Here is an 18,913-nt window from a genome sequence, read left to right on the forward strand (position 1 = left end):
CTCCCATCGGCACGGAAATGTTCATATCAGTGTTTTTGCGGTACAGCTGACATGCAATAAAATACATCCATCTGGAGCGTACCGTACAGAGTTTTGTCAAGGTACACAGCTATGTACCACACTTCTCTTACCCAAAACGTACCCTCATATCCTTCACAATCAAATCCACCCCTTCACTCCAGCCCCAGGTGACATCTGATCTGCTTTGTTTGTATCAGTAAGTTTCACCTTCTACAGAATTTCAGAGATGGAATCATTAAGATACATTCTCTAGTCTGGCTACTTTCAGGAGGGATGTTTGGGATTCATCTCCTCTGTTGTATCACAAACCCATTCCTTTCTACTGCTGAGTAGTATTCCAGAGAAAGAACCATTCTAACTTTAAGACAGAAGGGAAGGAAGATGGGACAGACAAAAATAAAGAGATTTCTCAAGTGTGAAGGATGTATCAATGCTTCCATCCCCTTAGTAAAGACTGGAATAATCCAGGGCGGCCTTGAGGAAAGTAAAACAAAAAAAATTACTTGAAGAAGCTAGCCAGGATGGTGTATGATCGGGAATGTTTTATAACGACAGAAGAAACAAATGTTCTGGAAGGCAATTTAGAAATATAAGCTTTAAAAAACTGGATTTACCCCAGGGCTCCTGGGTGGCTCAGTTAGTTAAGTGTCCGACTCTTGATTTTGGCTCAGGTCATGACCTCAGGATCCTGAGATCAAGCCCAGCATCAGGCTCCATGCTCAGGGGGGAGTCTGCTTGAGATTCTGTCTCTTCCTCTCCATCAGCTCCTCCCCCATCTCAAGTGTGTGCATTCTCTCTGTCTCCCAAATAAATAAATAAATCTTAAAAAAGAAAAAAACCCCACAAAACTGGATGTACCCTTAACACCCAGCAATTCCGCTCCTGGGTTAACAGTAGGGAAAGGTACAAAGATAGAATTTCAAAGACATATACTACAGCACTAACTACAGGAAACAGAAATAAGAACAACCAGAACGTCCAACTTACAGCTGGACAAATAGATTATGGCAAACTCTTCACTTCTAATGCTACACTGACTTTTTAAAAGACACTGACAATGTACTGTTTATTCATTCTGCAAATACTAAGCGCCTACTGTGTGCACAGTACTATGAACATAACAGTCAAAACTTCTACCCTCATAAAACTTACATTCAGGAGAAAAAAAAAGAGAAACTTACAAACAGCACAGCATGATCTCATTTTTAATATATATATGGTTGTGTGTGTGTGTGCATGGATGCACGCATATATTTGATGTTATCTGCCTAAAAAATATGTTAACTAGAATTTGTTTTCAAGTCATTAACTCTGAATGGTAGGAATGAGGGCACTGTTTTTCCTTGTTGTATTCTCTTAACTGTCCTCGTCCATGGGTGGCTTAGAAACAACAGACACTGGTGTCTCATAGTTGTGGACGCTGGAAGTCCATGATCAGGATGGCTGGGTTCTGATGAAGGCCCTCTTCCAGGCTGCAGATGGCCGACCTCTCGTTGTGTCCTCACGCGACAGACGGGGCAAGGGATTCTTGCAGGGTCTCTTTGTAAGAGCACTAAATTCCAACACTGGGGGCTCTACCCTCAAGACCTACTCACCTCCCACAGGCCCAGCCTCCTAGGACCATCACCTTGGCCATCAGGTTTGCAACATATGGATTTGGAGGGGAGGAGACACAAACATTCAGTCCGTCGCAGTCCATTCATTACTTATGCAGAATTTTTTCAAGTTTTAAAAAAGAATTCTCAAAGAGGGCCTAGCTGGCTTAGAAAATCTCCCTGCTCTCTCCCATCCAAGATTCTGAAATGTGTCCTCTTACCTCATCGTCCGCATGCTGCTCAGAGGTCAATTTTAGCACCATCTTGCACTGATCCACAAAAGTGCTTGCAATCAGCTCGGCATGGCTCAAAAACACAGGGATGTCATCCTTGGTCAGTGGCTCATCCCCCACTAATTTCGCAATTACGAGGTCTAGCAGTGTAACTCTGTAAAACGTACAAGGGAGTTTTACATGAATAGGTAATACTGAAATCGTACAATGCTAAAAATATTGAGAGAGAGCATTTTAAGAGAGTATTTTTATTTTTAAGTTTCTTACTCTGTTTATAATGTCTAGCTAGGGAAATATTTTGTGTGACTAGAATGACTTTTCATCGACTACCTATTTTTTAAAATCTTGACTTCTTTGATGTGACCTGACTACAGAAACCAGCACCTTTTCTATATGCATTCCGGTAAGCCCTTGATTCAACATTTCAGAAATGCTATCGGATTAGGTTTTCTGACACATGAACAACGACAACAGCGAGGTTCGTGGGCTAGTAACGTTTACTCACAGCCCACTACTGGGCTAACGAACTTTCTACGCGCATGATCTCGGAGAGACAGCTACTGTCACTGGCCTGGGCTACGCTCAGCAAATACGGCTCAGTGAGGCTGACTCACCTGCCCGTAATCAGACGTGCCATGTCGGGACCCACGCACAGGACTCCACCTCTCACTGCTGGGCCACGGGCCTCAGCTCCTCACTCTACTGTCCTTCTTGTAAAGGCTGGCTTTGATTGTTTCGTTATTTCAGTTCATAAAAACATAAGTCTGAAGACCAAACCCAGGCCATTTTACATCAACACTTAAATGATCCCATAAGTATTTCTATTTAACAAACTCTTTCCTTCTCCGACAAAAAAAAAATGAATCCTATACATGGTAGTCTATCCAGCATAAACCAAGCAGGATGTTTCCCAAAATCACACTGTGACTTGGGATTAAATGCGTAATTCTCATTTAAATATCTCCAAACCAGAAAGGACATGGATGCTAAGCAAGTGGGGAAAATACACTTACAATAGGCACGGAGCATTTCTTACCAAACAAACAAAGAACTTGTTTACTGCTGCAAGTTTCAAGTACGAAATAAAACTATACCAAACTCTTCCTGTAGTTTTGCAAAATGGTGAAAAAGACCATCAGTCTGGAAAAATCACACACAGACCTCACTGGTTTCCAAAATTCCTAAAAGCCTCCAGTTTCTTAGAGCAATCATTAATCCAAAATAAAACAAATAATCGTCTCAATTGAGCACAAAAGAACAAATAGTTCAGCATTAGGATGTTTTTGTTTTCCCTCATTCACTCAGAAACTTTAAAAATGAATGGGGTCCTCTCAGGCCATAAAGCCAGGCAGGACAACTTTCCGGGAACGCTAGGGAGGAGGCCACCTAAGGAACCCAAATGTCTGCTTTAAAAATACTCCTTTTAAATTGGAATAGTGTGGCAATGATTGCTAGGTATGAGAAGTCATGAGCTCTGGTTTTAGGGAATTCAGCACCTTGTGGACTATTACTCAACAGGGCGAAGAGAAAGAAGAGATCGTGAAGGAGTTGCGTGAGGTCCAAGACAGAAAAGGTAGGCCCAGCATGGTACCCAAGCTTGTCCAACAGCAGTGGGAAGGCCCTGGAGTCCCAGGGGACACTCTGAGGGAGACCTGGAAGCTGGAGCTGATAGATATGGTCAGCACAGACGCGGCCTTCCTTACAAGCTCACCGGAGGCCATCCACCCCTCGGACTTCTCCCTGCTCAGGAGCCTCACCTCTCCACTCTACTGTGTGATTGTAACACGGGACAGCTAAGCAGAGAAGTAGTGTCATCTTAAGGAAAAAATAAAAAATGAATGTTCAAAATCTAAAAATACAAATCAAGTTTAACTATCACCTGAGAATAAATTAGACTTCATTAAATGATCCTACTTCTATTGTATTCTCTGTCCATTATTAGGGAGTGGGTCCAACAATTTGGGGCCATCCCAACCCGAGTCCCCATCAAACTCTCCAACTCCCTCTACTTAGAGCCACCATCAAAAACCATCCTTCTGGTCAAATACAGGAATCACGTGTGGGACACACCACACCAGTACGAAACTGTTTTCAAATTCATTTATTTTAATGGCGCATTACATTTGCCGCCTCCATTTGCAAGCCAGAAACCATATGTGTGTTGAAAGTTGAAACGTCCTGCAGAATCCGGGAAAATGGGACATGATGTGGAATGTCTTACTTCTTGCAGCTGTGTGGGAACCACACTAAATCCTTCCTTGAAAAGGTAACAGAATACAAGTGCTATTCAGTCATGTATTTATTCACTCAGAAGTGAAGGATGAAAAAGCAAGAGACCTAGTTGAAGAGGTCAGGGACTAGCTGTCTACAGTCACACATCGGTGTGAAAGTCCTGCGTCCTTAAACCCCGGAATCCTCACTCGGGTCTGCCTTAGGCTACCAGACACACCCCTCAATTCAGATTCGAGCTTCTAGGATTTTCTCCCTCAACCACCGGCTGTCATTCACAATCTTTCTGATCCACTTCTGATTAAATAGTTACACAGTCTCTCCTCAAAACGAGGATTCCTGTTTCATAAAAAAAAAAAAAAAAAAGCAATATATATACATTTGAAGAATTTTAAGGGAAAATTCTATAGCAAAATTTTTATTTGAAAGTTATGCTTAAATTAATGCAGGCTACAATTTTAATAGCCTCGCCTGTGCTGTCCTGAAATGGGAAGTTTGTTTATGAGAGGACTGGAGTGAGGGGCAAAGGAGGATGGGGGACACGTGGGTGAGCAAGTTTTATGAGCAGGGCATGAAATAATACTCTCTAATCCTAGAAATAAAATGTAATTCAAATTTCAGGACTGAGAGCTCCAACGAACCATGAATTCACATTTGGACTCTCCACATATACGATCTGTTGAATGATGTGCCCACAAAAGCCAAACCTTTCATTAACCTGAACAAGCTAACCGAGACACAGGCACAAAGCTGTGGCTGAATTAATCTCACTAGTCCTTTAATAAGTCACAGAGGTAAGAAATTCTTGTGTTGTGGGGAAGAAGATCACTGATTTTGGCATCCGACAGACTGAGTTCAAACATTCCCCCAGCTACCTCTGTAACCCGGGGCAAACACCCGAACCTACAACACCGCAGATCCCAGTGGGGCAGACGGCAAGAATAACACCCATTTCCCAGGGTCTCTGGAGGATGAAATGAAACGGCTGTAAGATGCCACCTGGAGGAAGAGACAAGGTGGCAGAGCGGTGGTGATGGGGGCTGGGCGGGGGGGTACCAGCAGCAGAAGCCCAGAGGCAGAACTAGCAACTCATTCACTTTGTGATAATCCCGCACCAGGCACTGCCTCCTCATAGATTTCAATCAGTTACGGCAATTTCATGGGGCGGCTACTGTTCTTATCCTCGTTCTACAGATGGACCAGGGTTCCACAAGAACAGGTAACTTAACCAAAGCCATGAGCCACAGAACTACCTCTGCTGTTCACTACTCTGCTGTACAGATTATAAGCCTGAGAACCACCCAAGCGTTTTCCAAGAGCAGCTAGGTTTAATCTAATAACACTGCAATTCATCGGGGAGGAGGACCAGAAAATCGTATAAACGCAGACTCTCATTTCTGCTGAGTCAACCATGTGAAATGATTCTGACTCCATATCCTAAACTTCTCACCGAGTAGTCTGGAGTCAATGAGTGGTGACATTCCAAGCACTTTCCCTCCGGAGCCACCCACACTGTCCCTGTGATGCCCCTGGGACCCCCACAGGCACTTGGTGAACACACTACCTGTTTTACTGACTGACCCTCAAATGTGTAAACCTGGCAGCCCTTAACCCAACTGGACATTCTAACTGAGCAGGTGGGGCCACAGCCTGGGCATTCCTCAGGCGATTCTGATGTGTGTTCCCAAAAGCCCCTCGGTGTCTCCACAGGGGTCTCTCGTGAAGTTCCTCACCTGAACCACAGAACACAGAGAATGTTCTCAGTTCTCACAAACAAGGCATGCAGCACCACTCCAGGTGCACAGAAAAGAAGTTAATTCATTACATATCCCTGTTGAGAAAAACTCTAATCTTTTCACTCCTATTAATCTGCAAACTCACAACTGTGAACACAGAATTACCCATAACTGCCTGAAAAGGAGTCAACAGGGAACCCAAGAGCTCTACTTGACCGCAGACTCAGTGCTCCTGCCAAGACCCCCTTCCCCTCCTCCCTGCGCCCTCCCCCCCCACACACCAGCACACACACCCATTAACACTGAACTCGTCAGGCCCCTCAGCCAATCGTTTGAGTCAGTCACCACAAAAAGCTCACACAGGCTCTGACAAGGGCCTAAAAGCATGAGTGTAAGGTGACCCCTGAACACCACAGGGTCAGTCAAAAATCCATGTTATCACTTTTGACTCCCCAAAAACTTAACTACTAATAGCCGACTGTTGACTGGAAGCCTTATGGTAACGTCAGTTGATTAACACGTATTTTGTATGTTGTATGTATTATATACTGTGTTTTTACAATAAAGTAAGCTAGAGGGAAGAAAATGTCATTAAGAAAATCATAAGAAAGAAGGCTGCCTAGGTGGCTCAGTCAGTTAAATGTCTGTTGGCTTCACCTCAGGTCATGATCTCAGGGATGTGAGATCGAGCCCTACGTTGGGCTCTGTGCTCAGTGCGGAGTCTACTTGAGGTTCTCTCTCCCTCTCCCTCTGCCCCACCCCTGCTCATGCACACCGGCGCTCTCTCTAAAATAAAATAAAATGAGGGCACCTGGGTGGCTCAGTTGGTTAAGCGACTGCCTTCGGCTCAGGTCACGATCCTGGAGTCCCTGGATCGAGTCCCGCATCGGGCTCCCTGCTCGGCAGGGAGTCTGCTTCTCTCTCTGACCCTCCCCCCTCTCATGTGCTCTCTGTCTCTCTCGTTCTCTCTGTCTCAAATAAATAAATAAAATCTTTAAAAAAATAAAATAAATAAATAAAATCTTTTAAAAAAGAAAGTCAGAAGGAAGAGAAAATGTATTTACAGGACTGTACTTATTTAAAAAATCTGCATATAAGTGGACCTGCGCAGTTCACACCCACGTTGCTCAAGGGTTGGCTGTACATTCACCAGAAGGAGAGGCAGTGAGTGGCCAGGACACTGCAGGCAGAGAAAAGGACATCCGCAAAAGCAGGAGATTACAGGGAAGGCCTTGAGAACCGACAGAAGTTCTGTGTCGCCATGATGTGGTAACTGAGAGCAGGGGAAAGGGGCTGGAGATGAAGCTGCCTGGTAAAGGCCTCACACGCCACACCCCTCAGGACACACGAGGTGGCGCTCACAGCAAGGTGCTGCCCGAGACTCAGGCAGCAGAAGGGGACTTGAGGGCTCTGAGGTTCCCACCTCAGCAGATGGCATTCCAGGAGTCAGTGCACTAACTGGACAGACCTTTTCACGAGTAAGAAAATTCATTCACTTCCTCGTGTTTTCATCTAAACGACTTTTTCTGGCACCCTGACGTGCGAAGCACCATCTGGGAACATGGCCACCCCGGAAGAAAAAGATGGAGCCTGTGCCCTCGCAGGGCCGACAGCCCAACGGCAGGGTCACACGAGCAGCATGCAGGTGTGCAATACACTACAATGCATGACAAATGACGCGAAGAAACAAAAGCACTTCTCCTCGGGAAGAAAAGTCAAGAAAGAGGGGCCGTGGCACGTGAACAGACGCTGCACGAAGGGGAGCAGCGGCTACAACGTATTTGTAAGTAAAAATGGAAAATGTTTAGTCTGGCTTCTTCATTTGGTTACATGACAGAGCACTTTAAAAACAGATCCTTCGACAGAATATGGAAAATGTAAAACTGAATATTAAAAATACAACTCAACTGTGTATCATTCTCCTTGCGTGCGGGTATTCCTTACTGCAAAGCCGCTTCCCAAGTGATAGCACTGCTCTTCATGTCACTAATTTTAGGTAAAACACTACAAATAATTCTTTTTCTGCAACAGAAGTATGCATATGGGGGGGGCCACTGGATTTATAAACATGGCATTTAAACTGACTTTAAAAGCTCAAACTTTCCTTTTTGTTGAAGCTATTAAAGAAGAAATCCCACTTAATGAGACTACAAAGGAGTGTAAAAGCTTAATTATTTGGAAGCCACAGAGATAGTAAGAATTTCAAAACCACAGCAATTATAAAAATTGTGACTACAATCAAAAGATTAACATTTTTTAAAGTTTTTGATCATTAGATCCGTGATTTCAAAGTAAGTTTTATTTTTCCTAAGGCAACATTCCCAATAAGGCTAGGGAACACATGAGCTATGGGAGTCATCCAGAGCGCTGCGAATCATGCCATTCCATCCTCTAATCTTACAGGCCGAGAAACTGAATCCGAACACAGTAAAAGGCCCGGCTACGGTCACAGACAGAATTACCATCACGAGGAGGCAGGGAGCCATGGTCTCCGTGCTCGGCAGGCACTGCTCTTCCCACTACAATAGCAGGGAGATCACAGATGGGTACCCAGTCTTCGTCTGAAATACCTACGGGAAAACTACACATTGAGTGGGGCATGTCCCAAATCATTACACCAGTGATGTGAACACAGAAGCACGTTTCAAATACGCAACTGCAATCAAAGGACAGGCATAACATTTTGTTCTTAACGTTTCTGAGTTTGCCTTTACTGAATAATGGCGCCAACCTGGATCGTGCAGCCCCACGTAAATCATTGCCTGCTGTGGCTAAGCTGTAATGTTAACCAACCAATTTAAAACCATTACTGACACAGAAACATGTATTTAGAGATTTTGTGCCAACTAAGAAACCACACAGTTTCTCAGTCATGTGTACAGGATACTCTGTATGGAATGCTAAATACTCAAAACCACACTGGTTTTTGGGGTTACCTTTCTTGATTGCTCATTTTGGCATACATCGCTTTCACCAATTCCGGGCTCTTCAGAAAGTGGTCTGTAATAATCAAGAACCTAAGAAAAAAAGGAGGAGAAAGTGTGGTTACTAGAAACATAGTAAAATGGACATGGCCTTATCTACTTTATGGGCATTGTACACATAAAAGTACTTCTTTTTATTGAACTTTTGATGTGCTGTAATCTTAAAATGTTCTAAGAGGTTCACATACTATTTTTCCATTAGCGGCTAAAAGAAAATAAAAACCCTCAAAATAGGTTTCTCCAATTTTACTTCAGAAATATTTATTGAAATGATTCAAATGTATTCAACTATAGGTCTTATCTAAGTTCCATTTTAACTATAAAATGAAATTTAGCTACAAGTTCAGGTATAAACAGAAACCATATTAAACTGTTCTACTCAGAAGGTTAAGTGCTAAAATTAACTAGAGAAATGGACATGTCACACGTTTTATTTAAACGTATGCCAACAACCTGGTAATGCATACTGGCTTGATTACCTTGTCTGTAAGAGCTCTCAAGTTACCAAGAAAACATCCTCATTGTCAAGCAATGCACTTATCTAAACTCAAAGATCAACTTATGGAAACCCTGAGGCAAAGATTATAAGCGTATTTCTTTAAAGTACCACTGTGACAACTAAAAAGATTGAACAGTATTATTAATTAATTCTGAATCATATTGGCCAGAGGGCATCTGCAGGCTTAAGAACTAAAGAATATACTGTTTATAACCAACGTTATAGCATAAGAGTGACTGTAAAGCATTAAATATATTTATGAACACAGTTTATTTAACCACTTAACAAAAAATATAATGAAAGTATGTGTTTCAGTATGTAACCAAATGAACCATATTAACTACCACAACACACTCCACTCATATAAAAACAAAATCTAAACATGTGTTCTATTTCTTCCACAGCCCTCAAAATAACTGATCAGCACTTTTTTTTTTTTAAGATTTTATTTATTTATCTGACAGAGAGACACAGCGAGAGAGGGAACACAAGCAGGGGGAGTGGGAGAGGGAGAAGCAGGCTTCCCGCCGAGCAGGGAGCCCGATGTGGGGCCCGATCCCAGGACCCTGGGATCATGATCCGAGCCGAAAGGCAGATGCCCAACGAATGAGCCACCCAGGCGCCCCTGATCAGCATTTTGATATAAGATATTTCTAGTAATAATGGATATACAGAAAATTCTCAAACAGTTCTCATACCAGTTTGGGTAGGTCATTAAACTGCAACAACAGAAATTCATGCATTTTAAGCCAGGTACACAAAAGTGATCCTAAAGCTCATTCATGATTTAGCTTTCTGGAGCTCAAAACATTTTCCCAGAAGAACGTTCATTCAAAAATGCAATGTTCCAGGGCACCTGGGTGGCTCAGTTGGTTGAGCATCAGACTCTTTCCGCTCAGGTCATGATCTCAGGGTGGTGAGATGGAGCCCTGCATCAGGCTCCGCACTGGGCGTGGAGCCTGCTTAAGATTCTCTCTCTCTCTCTGCCCCTCCCTCCCTGTGCTCGCTTGATCACTCAAAAAACAGACAAATAATAATGATAAATAAAAAGTATTTTTTTTAAAAAACCCACAATGTTCCAAAACTGTGCTAGGAGCTAGATCACAATCCATATTCCAAAATGCTAACAGTGGAGAAAAGCCCACACATAGAGAATTAGACAAAAATGTCTCAGGGGCAACACACATAAACTTTGTAGAGTAGAGAAATAACAAAGTTGATCTAACCAGAGGGCCAAGGCAGGACGCTCAGGACGCCGAAGGAGGTATTCTGTGAGTCCCTCATTGAAGGGGGACATGGAAAAACAGGATATCAGCGCACTCAGGGAACTATACCCAGGCAAACACGAGGAGGGTTTGAAGAAGGATTCAGGACCAAAAACTTCCATCCTGGAATGCAACTGGCCCCCAGCTGTGGGCCCTCCCGTCCCTCAGCCAAGGTCCCATGACGACTATGCCCTCCTTCATGACACCAGCCAGTGTGCTCTTTCTTTCTTTTTGATCAATCTTTGTTGATCTTCTTAAAGAACCAATCTAGCCTTGGTTAATTTTTTCTATTGATTTCTGTTTCCTGGGTCACTGTTTTCAGCCCTGGTCTCGTATCAATTGCTTCTGTTTACTCAGGTTATTCTGTGCTCTCGTCTACCTTCAGAAAGTAGAACCTTCATGGAGGTCACTGCTTTTAGACCTTTTCTTCTTTTCTGGTAGAAACATTTAAAGCTATACATTTCCCTCCAAGCACTGCTTTAGCTTTATCCCACAAATTCTGTATTTTCATTATCCTTCAGTTCAAAAGACTGTCTAATTTGACCTATGATTTCTTCTTTGACAAACTGATTCTTTAGATGAGCTAATTTCCAAAAACTTGGAATTTTTCTCAATATCGTCTGATTACGGTTCTCTAATGTAAGGTCACTGTAGTCAGAGACCACACACTCTGTATGTTCTCAATCCTTTTTGTATATTTACTGAGACTTTTTATAGCCCAGATTATGGTCGATCTTGGTGAACATTACACATGCAGCTGAAAAGAAAGTGGATTCTGCAAGTGCAGAGATAATGCTCCTACAACATCACTCAGTAAAGATGGTTCTGAGATCATCTACCTCTACACTGACATTCAATGGCTGAAGAGTGTGAAAACCTCCCAACTATCACTTCCAATTCCAGGCATAATGGACTAACAACTTACCCTCCTACCTCAAACAACTATGAAAGCAGGCAAAATATATGAAACAACAGTTTTCAGACAATAAACAACAGGCCCAAGTCAATCAGGTCGTGGAAATAAAAGGCACTTTGGCAAATTTCCTCTTAAACAAACAAAATATTCTAACGCGTGTGTGATAACTGTGACTTGATCAGTATGTTTATAAAATCCTTAAGGCCTAATAGCAGATGGAGACACACTCAGAAGGAAGCAAGAGGTGGAACCTGAGTTGAAAAGGTTTCCAGGTACATGGGGCGGTAAGGGTGAAAGCGATGGGGAAGGGCAGAGGAGAGACATGTCACAGCCACTCTGGTGCTCGGCCGATGTGACCATCAACAGCATCTAGAGCAGAAAGGAAAGTGGATCCATACTTTGACCTTTATACCAAGAAAAAGCGCAAGCAGATCAAACACCTAAACCTCAAAACTGAAATGATACAATACTGGACGAAAACCTTAGTAGAACAAAGATCTTTATAGCTATTCCCAAAAATCTACAGGACATAAAAAAGACTGACAATTTCATCTGCGAAAACATCAAAAATTTTTATATACAAAAAAAAAGCCACATGCAAAGTCAAAAGACAAAGAAGTGAGAAAGAATATTTGCATTTTATTTCACACAAAGGACTACTGGCCCTAATTTAGAAAATATTCCTACATATAGATAAGGATAAGACTGACATCCAAATGGAAAAATGGGTAAAGAAAACAAGAATGTACATAAAAATAAAAATAAAAATCCAACAGTCTGAGAGCACATTCTGTTAGCAATAACGGAGGAAACCAGGTCCTCTGCAGTGGCCAAGAAGACTATATATTGATACAAAAGCTACGAAGGACTACTCAGCAGTATTTGTTAGAATATAAAAAAGCATGTTCCCTTTGACCTTGTGATTGCACTTACGAGTTATCGGACAGTCATACCTGCCCACGTGCAATATAACATACGTATGAACAAGGCTATTCCCTGCCACGTTCCGTAGTTATGGAACATGGGGAACCTAAATGTTCACCAATAAGGAACTGATTAAATAAATCACAGTATATTCACACAGCGGAAGATAAAGAGAAAGTTCTTTATATACTTATATGGAAAGATCTCAAAAATAAACCATTTGGTTAAAAAAGCAAGAGGCTCAGGGGCGTGTGGGTGACTCAGTCAGCTGAGCCTCCAACTCTTGGTTTTGGCTCAGGTCATAGTCTCAGGGTCCTGGGATTGAACCCCACATCGGGCTCCATGCTCGTCATGGAGTCTGCTTGAGATTCTCTTTCCTTCTCCCTCTACCCCTCCCCCTGCTCACACACTCACTCTAAATAAATAAATAAAATCTTTTAAATACATACATATATATATATATATATATATATATATATATATATACCTACATATATAAATTTTTTAAAAAAACAAGAGGCTCAACAGTGTGTTGAGAAGCAAGTAAGCAGCTCACCTGCGTAGGGGACAGGGATGGAGGAACTAGGGGGATGGCTGGGAGGGAAACTAAGCTTTCTGATACTTGAACCATATGAATGTATTATCTATCAAAGAATTAAATATGTAATTTAAGCATATCCTGGAAAATTCCTCTCAAGTTTATTTCTGCTTCATAGACATCCTGCTAAGGAGTGAAAGTATGGCCGTCTCCGGGTGGGACATCATCTGGTGGCCCTGGCAGCTCAGTGGAGAACTCAGATATGTTTCATCTTACCAGAAGCTATTTCTGGGCAGACATATTTAAATTACTACTAACAAAATAGCAAATACTGTATCCTGTTTACTGTGAGCCCAGCACCATCTAAGGAATAGCTTAGTACATAAAACATGGTGTGTGTTTTTCTTCAAAGCATTCATCTGGCACATTATACATTTATTGGGGAGGGGGGTGCTCATGATCTGTCTCTCACCAAAACGTAATGTCCGAATTTTCGATCTCCAGTGCCATGAACAGCACCTGGAACACTTCAAACACTCAATCAGTGATCAGGGACTTAATTAGTTTATGGTCAAAGTGAGCATTTTAAGTTTTCTGGGTTTCCTACAAGCCTGCGCAGAGTAGGGGTGGTTTCTACCTTAGGAGTTCTCCAAGATAAAAGGGCATCGGATCCTCAGGAAAAGGGCAATTTTTCCTTGCACGGAGCCCAAAGCCCCTCCTCCTGTGCCACAGGGGACAACCGTCTCCACAGCATCCTCGTGGCAGACCCAAAATAAGTCAGAACAAAGCTGCTTCGGCACCGCTCCTCAGTGCGAGCCAGGCCCCGAACCAGGGAGATACACATGGGAACTCAGATCAGGAGATCAACCCAGGAAAAACTTTGATGTGTGCCTACAGAAGCACGGACTGCTCATTTTTCAGAGTTTCTGAGTTACTCAGGTAAGTACTGGGTGGCAATGATACAAAGCTCAGATGTCACTGGGTTACAGTCAAATGCAAAAAAGAAGTCACCAGAGCTGAATACGGGCTCATTCGCCTTAACCAAAAATAATTAAAAACGCAAAGCCATCGGAGCCAAGGGCAAGAATGACATATTCCCGTGTGCTACGAGGAAGTGCCACCATTCAAGGCTCAGAGTGACAGCACTCAGACGACACTGTCAGCCAACACTCCTCGTGCCAAACCAACCATTCCAGCGGCTTCGGTGCGCCTTTAAACACACGGGACGTGAAGCTCAGAAGCCTGGGAATGTCTAATCTAAATCAGTCCCTTCATTCGAGAAATAAGGACATACAGAAAGAGAGGCCCACAGAGGTTGAGTGTCCTGGGGAAGGTGCCCCCATTACCTAAAAGTCAAGATGAGTGCTCCACCTCTGACTTCCATGGTTCCACGGTTCCTCTCAAAATGCTCTTTACAGAGCTTGCCCTTTGCTCAAGCAGCCCTTCTGGAAAGAAGTTTTAGGGGAACTTAGGGTCTGGTTCTTCATGTCACCTTCCATTCAAAATGATCAAGGATAAAATTCTTCCACTCTTTTTTTTTCTTTAAAAGATTTTATCTTTAAGTAACCTCCATACCCAACGTGGGGCTCAAACCTACGACCCCGAGATCAAGAGTTGCACACTCCACCGACTGAGCCAGCCAGCCGCCCCTTCCATTCTTTTTTTTCATTCAACAAAGAAGAAACGTCCACTAGTGAGTAAAGATAAGTGCATTTTTACTTTAACTATTTGGAGGACAAGAATAACTGTTACTCACATTCAATTTACACAAAGGCAGAAGAAAGCGTTCTGTGTGGACGTCCATATGAACAACTAGAATTCTTTGCTACACCACCTTAAAGGGTAACATTTAGTGGAGAATACCGATGGCAAATACACACACAAAGCAATGAGCACGAGATGCCAACCGGAGGGAGATTTTTTTTCTTGCAACTGGAAAGTGGTAACTACACGGCCGTCAATTATGTGTAAGTTTGTGTTAGCTGCTGAGATTGTTTTTCTAAATATAATATATTCTCCATCCCAGCATGTTGCCTACAGATACAAGTAAAATTCTCAACTTTCACTCAGAATTCACTCGATTTACTTTCTTACCAAACATCTGCTCAAGGGAAACCAAAGACGAAGACAAGAGACTCAATCACGTTCAATGTTTTCTAAGTTACAGACTTTAAATCTGTGATTAAATTCTTTTGCAGAACAACTATGTCTGTAAATTCAGAAATTCTGTGGTAGTCCTGTGTGAGGGAGGTGGGGTGCCACTAATCTGAAACCTAAAATGCCACAAGGACATCTAGAGACTGTAAGACTCAAATAACACTCCCAATTCTATGGAAAATAGGACAAATGGTCTTGGGGGAAGGTCACAAATATACTCTAACAAAGGCAGAAGCTGGAGTAGAAGGGGCATCAGAGAAACATTTCTTTTACAGAAAGAAAAAACTAGAAATGTGATCCGTTTGCTAGGTCCTGAATTAAACATACACGCGCACCCACGCGTGCGTATACACTGAATTCTCTCCCTCCGTGTGCATGAAGGTCACAGGCTTGCTTCATCTACTACTTTCTGTTTCTGGTGCCAAAACAGACTCATGCAGGCAGTCAGAGGCAAAACTCCCGAGTCCAATCTTGAAATTCGTCATTTCAATGTGATTACAGAAAAGCGCACATTCACGAATCAAGTTGTTGATGCCAAAGCACTGACTACATTTTTACATCATTTTCCATACTGGCTACAACCCAAAATGCATGAAGGTCTGTCTTCCCATCTCCTTCTTTCTCTCAGTCTTCCTCATTTATCACTGGTGTTAAAGCATGTGAACAGTTACAGACAGGTTAATTATCATCTGCAATGCAGTGTGTCTATGCCATGTAGAAGGTGCTAAAAGCCATCTCTAAGCTTCAAGGAGCATACGTTAAAAAAAAATACAAAGATCAGTATGTCGTTGGTAAACGTAGGTATTCCTGAAGTCAAGGTTTTAGGGAAATCTTTTTCAAATGAGAGCCATTTATTATTTCCATTTCCATATAAGCATACAATGTCAAAGCTACACTTACGAATAAAATAGATTTCAGTGACTGTGAAAACCTAGAAAATTCTTTTACACTTCACTAATTAAATGAAGAATCTGATTTAAACACACTCCAGAAAATGAGTGCCGCTCTCCTATTCTGATTTCTGGGAAATCCAACCCACAGCTGCTTCCTACGCAATCTGGACAAAGCTCACAGAGCTGTTACAGAAAGTAACAGTTTTTCCTGTTATAGGTAAATAACCTCTTCAGGGGGTCAAACGTGAGTAACGTAAGGCAGAAAATTCTACTAGAAAACAAATGAGTTATAATCTCTGAAAAAGATATCACAGGAGCCAGGATCTCCCAGGCACCTTTACTGGGGCTGTGGGATTGAGATGAATTCAAACACCCAAACCCAACCCTTGGATTCATCCCGGGTTATCTAAGAGCACGAAAACATCTTTCACACCTACAAACAAAAGGAGCAAACATTTTTAGAAGGACATTATCCTAATAACTCAAGTGCACCCACACTTTCCTGTGTCTCTGGTGTACCTAAACAAAAAAACCCGGTTATTGAAACCTTACATTTGTCCCGTTCCAAGAAAAGACACCAAACCCATGAATTCAAACACCATCCAGTTTTGTACTCTCTGTCAGCTATCCCATAATGTTAGCAGGTGGGAGGGCCAAGAGTGTGTGCTCTCTAATTTTCAGGGGTGGGTTCATATTTAACGTTTGTAAACAGTAACAATTTTTTTGGAAGCCTCTGGATGCTGGTTTAACTCATGTTACTGCGCCTCACTGCACTATGCTTCGCAGAGAAAGCATTCTTTACAAATTGAAGGTCTGTGGCAAGCCTGTGTCTTCAAGTCTGTTGGCACCAGTTTTCCAACATTGTTCACCTCGTGTCTCTGGTCACATTCTGGTAATTCTCACAATATTTCAAACTTTTTTATTATTATATTTGTTATGATGATCTGTGATCAATGATTATCATTCACTGAAAGCTCAGCTGATGGGTTAGCATCTTGTAGCAATAAAGTATTTTTTTTAAAGATTTTATTTATTTGACAGAGAGAGACACAGCGAGAGAGGGAACACAAGATGGGGGTTGGGAGAGGGAAAAGCAGGCTCTGTTCTCTGCTGAGCAGGAAGCCCGATGTGGGGCTCGATCCCAGGACCCTGGGATCATGACCTGAGCCGAAGGCAGACAGTTACCAACTGAGCCACCCAGGCGCCCCAGCAATAAAGTATTTTTAAATTAAGGTACGTACACTGTTTTTGTAAGAGAAAATGCTAAATTACTAAATTACACTATAGTGTGAATGTAGCTTTTACGTGCGCTGGGAAACCAAAAATTTCATTTGCCTCTCTTTACTCCAGTGTTTGCTTTACTGCAGTGGTCTGGAACTGAGCCTGCAATATCTCTGAAGTATGCCTGTATTTCAGGATCCCATTTTTGTTTAGCAAATGCAGAGTCCCTCTCACACAAATCGAAGCATCACTGTTGCGTGACAGAAGACATCAGCTACTACCACTAACTCCCATCGTTTTTCCCGCCTACCTCCACTGCTGACCTCTGAGAACTCTAACTTGAGCTCTTATGAAGTGGATTTCATCTTTTGCCCTTTACTCCATTGCTGCCAGAAAATTGCCTGTGATCTAAGATAAGATACTTAAATGAAACAGAATTCGGCTACAGAAAATTTTTCTAAGTAAGCAGGCGCTAATGAGTCATCCATCGTGTTTATGAAACATCAGCATCTGGAGGGAGGTAATCTAAGTCAAGCACGATATCATACTATTTTCATGCACCAACTTGTGTTTGCGTGCACACGGTAATTCAAATACAAATAAATGTTCAGAAAAATAAACAACTTAAAAACTAGGTATAATTTCAACAGAACAATCAAGTTTATGCTGAAAGAGACCCAAACTGAGAAAGCTGATCCCTCGCCCCTGAAGTGCAGGTGGGGCTACTACTGGTTCCTGCTCAGCCAGAAGCCTGCTCCTCCCTCTCCCAACCCCCTCAAGGCCCCCTGCGCGGACACGACCTGTGCCCCGAGCACACTGACAGCTCCGTGAAAACATGCATAAAATAGATCCTCAGGAAAACTGGGGAACAAAACGAAGAACAACTGCATCTTTGGTGATTTTTACAATGATGAAAGGGCCAATTCCTCAAGATGTAACAATTACAAACATCAAAGTGTACCTGACCACAGAGCCTGAAAATAAGAAATGCAAAACACAACAGATCCGACTGGAGAAACAGAAAACGGTCCACTTCCAGTAATGAGCGGAACAGGTGGACGGAAGACCACAAGAAACAGAAGGCCCAACGGGCGTCTACACAGCACCAAAACCTGAATCTGCAATACTCTCAACGCACATGGAACAGTCTCCATGACAGACCAGGCGCTTGGCCATAAAACATGCCTCAATATATTTAAAAATTAAAAACAGAATTTTATAAAATGTGTTCTCTGACCACAATGGAACAAAACTAAAACTCAATAGCAAAAGGAAATTCAGGAAATACACAAATACGGGAAATTGAACAAGCTCCTAAATTACCAACAGGTCAAAGAAAAAAGTCATAAGAGAAATTAGATATAACTTGAGATGGATTAAGATAAAAATATATGAGATACAGCTCTTACCAAGAAATTTATAGATGTAAATACCTACATTAAAAAAACCCTTTCATCAATAACCAAAACTTATAGTTTCTTAAAGAAACTAGAAAAAGAGCAAACTAAACACAAATTGATAAGGAAGGATAAATAAGGATCACAGCAGAAATAAATGAAATAGAGAATAGAAAAGGAACAGGGAAAGAAAAAAAAAAATCAATGAAACCAAAAGCTGGTTCTCTGAGATCAAAACTCTGACAAATCTTAAGCTGCAGCAACCAAAATACAGACTAAAATTACTAAAATCAGGAACAAAGAGG

General features: G+C 42.2%; 1 protein-coding gene across 1 annotated transcript in view; it reads right to left on the bottom strand.

Annotated features, from left to right (window-relative positions):
* Positions 1–18,913, bottom strand: part of ATXN10 (ataxin 10) — a 158,236-nt gene that overhangs the window by 96,208 nt on the left and 43,115 nt on the right. The window contains exons 6-7 of the mRNA XM_045872342.2: positions 8,751–8,831; positions 1,838–2,003 (exon numbers count right to left, since the gene is read on the bottom strand). Coding sequence (XP_045728298.1) covers positions 1,838–2,003; positions 8,751–8,831 — 247 coding nt within the window. The remainder of the gene's footprint in view (positions 1–1,837; positions 2,004–8,750; positions 8,832–18,913) is intronic.

Source organism: Mirounga angustirostris, unplaced genomic scaffold, assembly GCF_029215605.1.
Source record: "Mirounga angustirostris isolate CCGP_5_RB_7025 unplaced genomic scaffold, mMirAng1.0.hap1 SCAF_5, whole genome shotgun sequence".
In the NCBI taxonomy this organism is placed as follows: domain Eukaryota; kingdom Metazoa; phylum Chordata; class Mammalia; order Carnivora; family Phocidae; genus Mirounga; species Mirounga angustirostris.